This window comes from Sinocyclocheilus anshuiensis, unplaced genomic scaffold, assembly GCF_001515605.1.
Source record: "Sinocyclocheilus anshuiensis isolate Anshui unplaced genomic scaffold, SAMN03320099.WGS_v1.1 scaffold469, whole genome shotgun sequence".
NCBI classification, from domain to species: domain Eukaryota; kingdom Metazoa; phylum Chordata; class Actinopteri; order Cypriniformes; family Cyprinidae; genus Sinocyclocheilus; species Sinocyclocheilus anshuiensis.
In genome coordinates this window covers 1,383,785-1,385,407 of record NW_015537995.1, presented here as the reverse complement: position 1 = coordinate 1,385,407, position 1,623 = coordinate 1,383,785, and the positions used below count along the sequence as shown (strand labels likewise).

Genomic DNA, 1,623 nt, shown 5'->3' with positions numbered 1-1,623 from the left:
CTGTGTGTGTGTATATATATATATATATATATATATATATACTGTATATATAATATTTAAAAAACCTTGCAAAGAATTTTTTTGGATTTTATTTTCACTCTGTTTGTCACAACGTAGTGCATCATGGGACTGTATATGAATGAGCTTTCACATTTTCTATAATAGCGTTAAATGCTTTCTAAGTAGGTAACGCTTGTTTTTTTGAAAAGCAGAGCTTCTTTTTCTCTCTCTTGCCTGTATTACTTCAGAGGACAGTAATCATAGCCTCTCAGTGAAAGTCCAGTGTTTATAATCCAGTATTCAGATCATATCCTCTTAAATAAAATGAAGCTGTCACACTCGGCTTGATTTAAATAGTAGGCCAAGCATGCTAAACCACTTCATTAGGGATACTTTTTGTTTCGCTAACAGGATAGAAAGTGAGTGAGATAGCGAGGAAAGGATTCCTGATTTGTTTATATCCATGTGAATCCGTTACTTTAATCTCCGGTTTAAGGCGCATGGCTCAAGAGAGCTGGCTTTGCATTTGAAGGAAGCAGCTGAATCTCGTCTTCTTCTCTTCATCTGCTGCTGGGAGAGTGTGACTGAAGTGTTGATGTCTTCGCTGAGTTTGTTTGTGACTGAATGAAGCATTGGCAGGGAGTCTTTGGATCAGCTGGAGGGCAACTCTCTGGAGAAGCTTTCCAAGGTCATCCAAGGTTAATTAGACGGAAGTTAGACAGTCTGTGATTCTCCTGCGGCTTTGCCAAATGAGCATAAAGTTGCTGTTCTTAGCGCTCTTAAGATATTTAAATTTCCCGTAACTGCAAGTGCTAGATTCAATAGCTTAAGACTTGCTTGTCATAATGAAACAGCCTTCACTGTCTTAAAGCACAATTTGTGCTTTACATCACTACAGATGCATTTTGTTTCCACAAAAATATCAAGCAGCACAAATGTTTTTAACACTGATAATAGTAAATGTTTCTTGAGCATCAAATCAACATATTAGAATGATTTCTGAAGGATCATGTGACACTGAAGCCTGGAGTAATGACAAATTCAGCATTGCATTGCAAGAATAAATTACATTTTAAAATGTATTCGAAGAGGAAACAGTTATTTTAAATTGTAATAATATTTTACAATATTACTGTTTTTACTGCATTTTTAGTCAAGTAAAAGCATAAGAGACTTCTTTCAAAAACATTTTTTAAATTTAACCCCAAACTTTTGACTGGTTGTTTATGTAGTGACATTTCTCTCTTTGCTGTTTTGCATTCAGAGATCGACATTGAACGCTGTGTCCGGGAATCCATCAACCTCTTCTGTTGGACTCCTAAAAGTGCCACTTATCGCCAGCATGCCCAGCCAAACAAACCTGCCAGTGATAGCAACAGCTTCGGGAAAACACTTTCCTATTACTCATCGGAATATCAAGACCTGACCAAAACGGACCTGGTGAGTGTCCCAAATCGACCTTTGACCTCTGAGTACCTCGGCTCCATAATCAGTCATCTCAGAAAGAAGGTTGGCTTGCAGCATTAGGATGCGGGACATATTATGCCCTTTTTTTACAATATGTAATATAAGTCTCTGGTGTCCCCAGAATGTGTCTGTGAAGTTTCAGCTCAAAATGCCTAT

At 37.5% G+C, this 1,623-nt stretch overlaps 1 protein-coding gene across 3 annotated transcripts in view; it reads left to right on the top strand.

Annotated features, from left to right (window-relative positions):
* Positions 1–1,623, top strand: part of LOC107675790 (TBC domain-containing protein kinase-like protein) — a 57,823-nt gene that overhangs the window by 43,388 nt on the left and 12,812 nt on the right. For all 3 annotated transcript variants that reach the window (XM_016470254.1, XM_016470262.1, XM_016470269.1), the window contains exon 23: positions 1,265–1,440. In XM_016470254.1, coding sequence (XP_016325740.1) covers positions 1,265–1,440 — 176 coding nt within the window. The remainder of the gene's footprint in view (positions 1–1,264; positions 1,441–1,623) is intronic.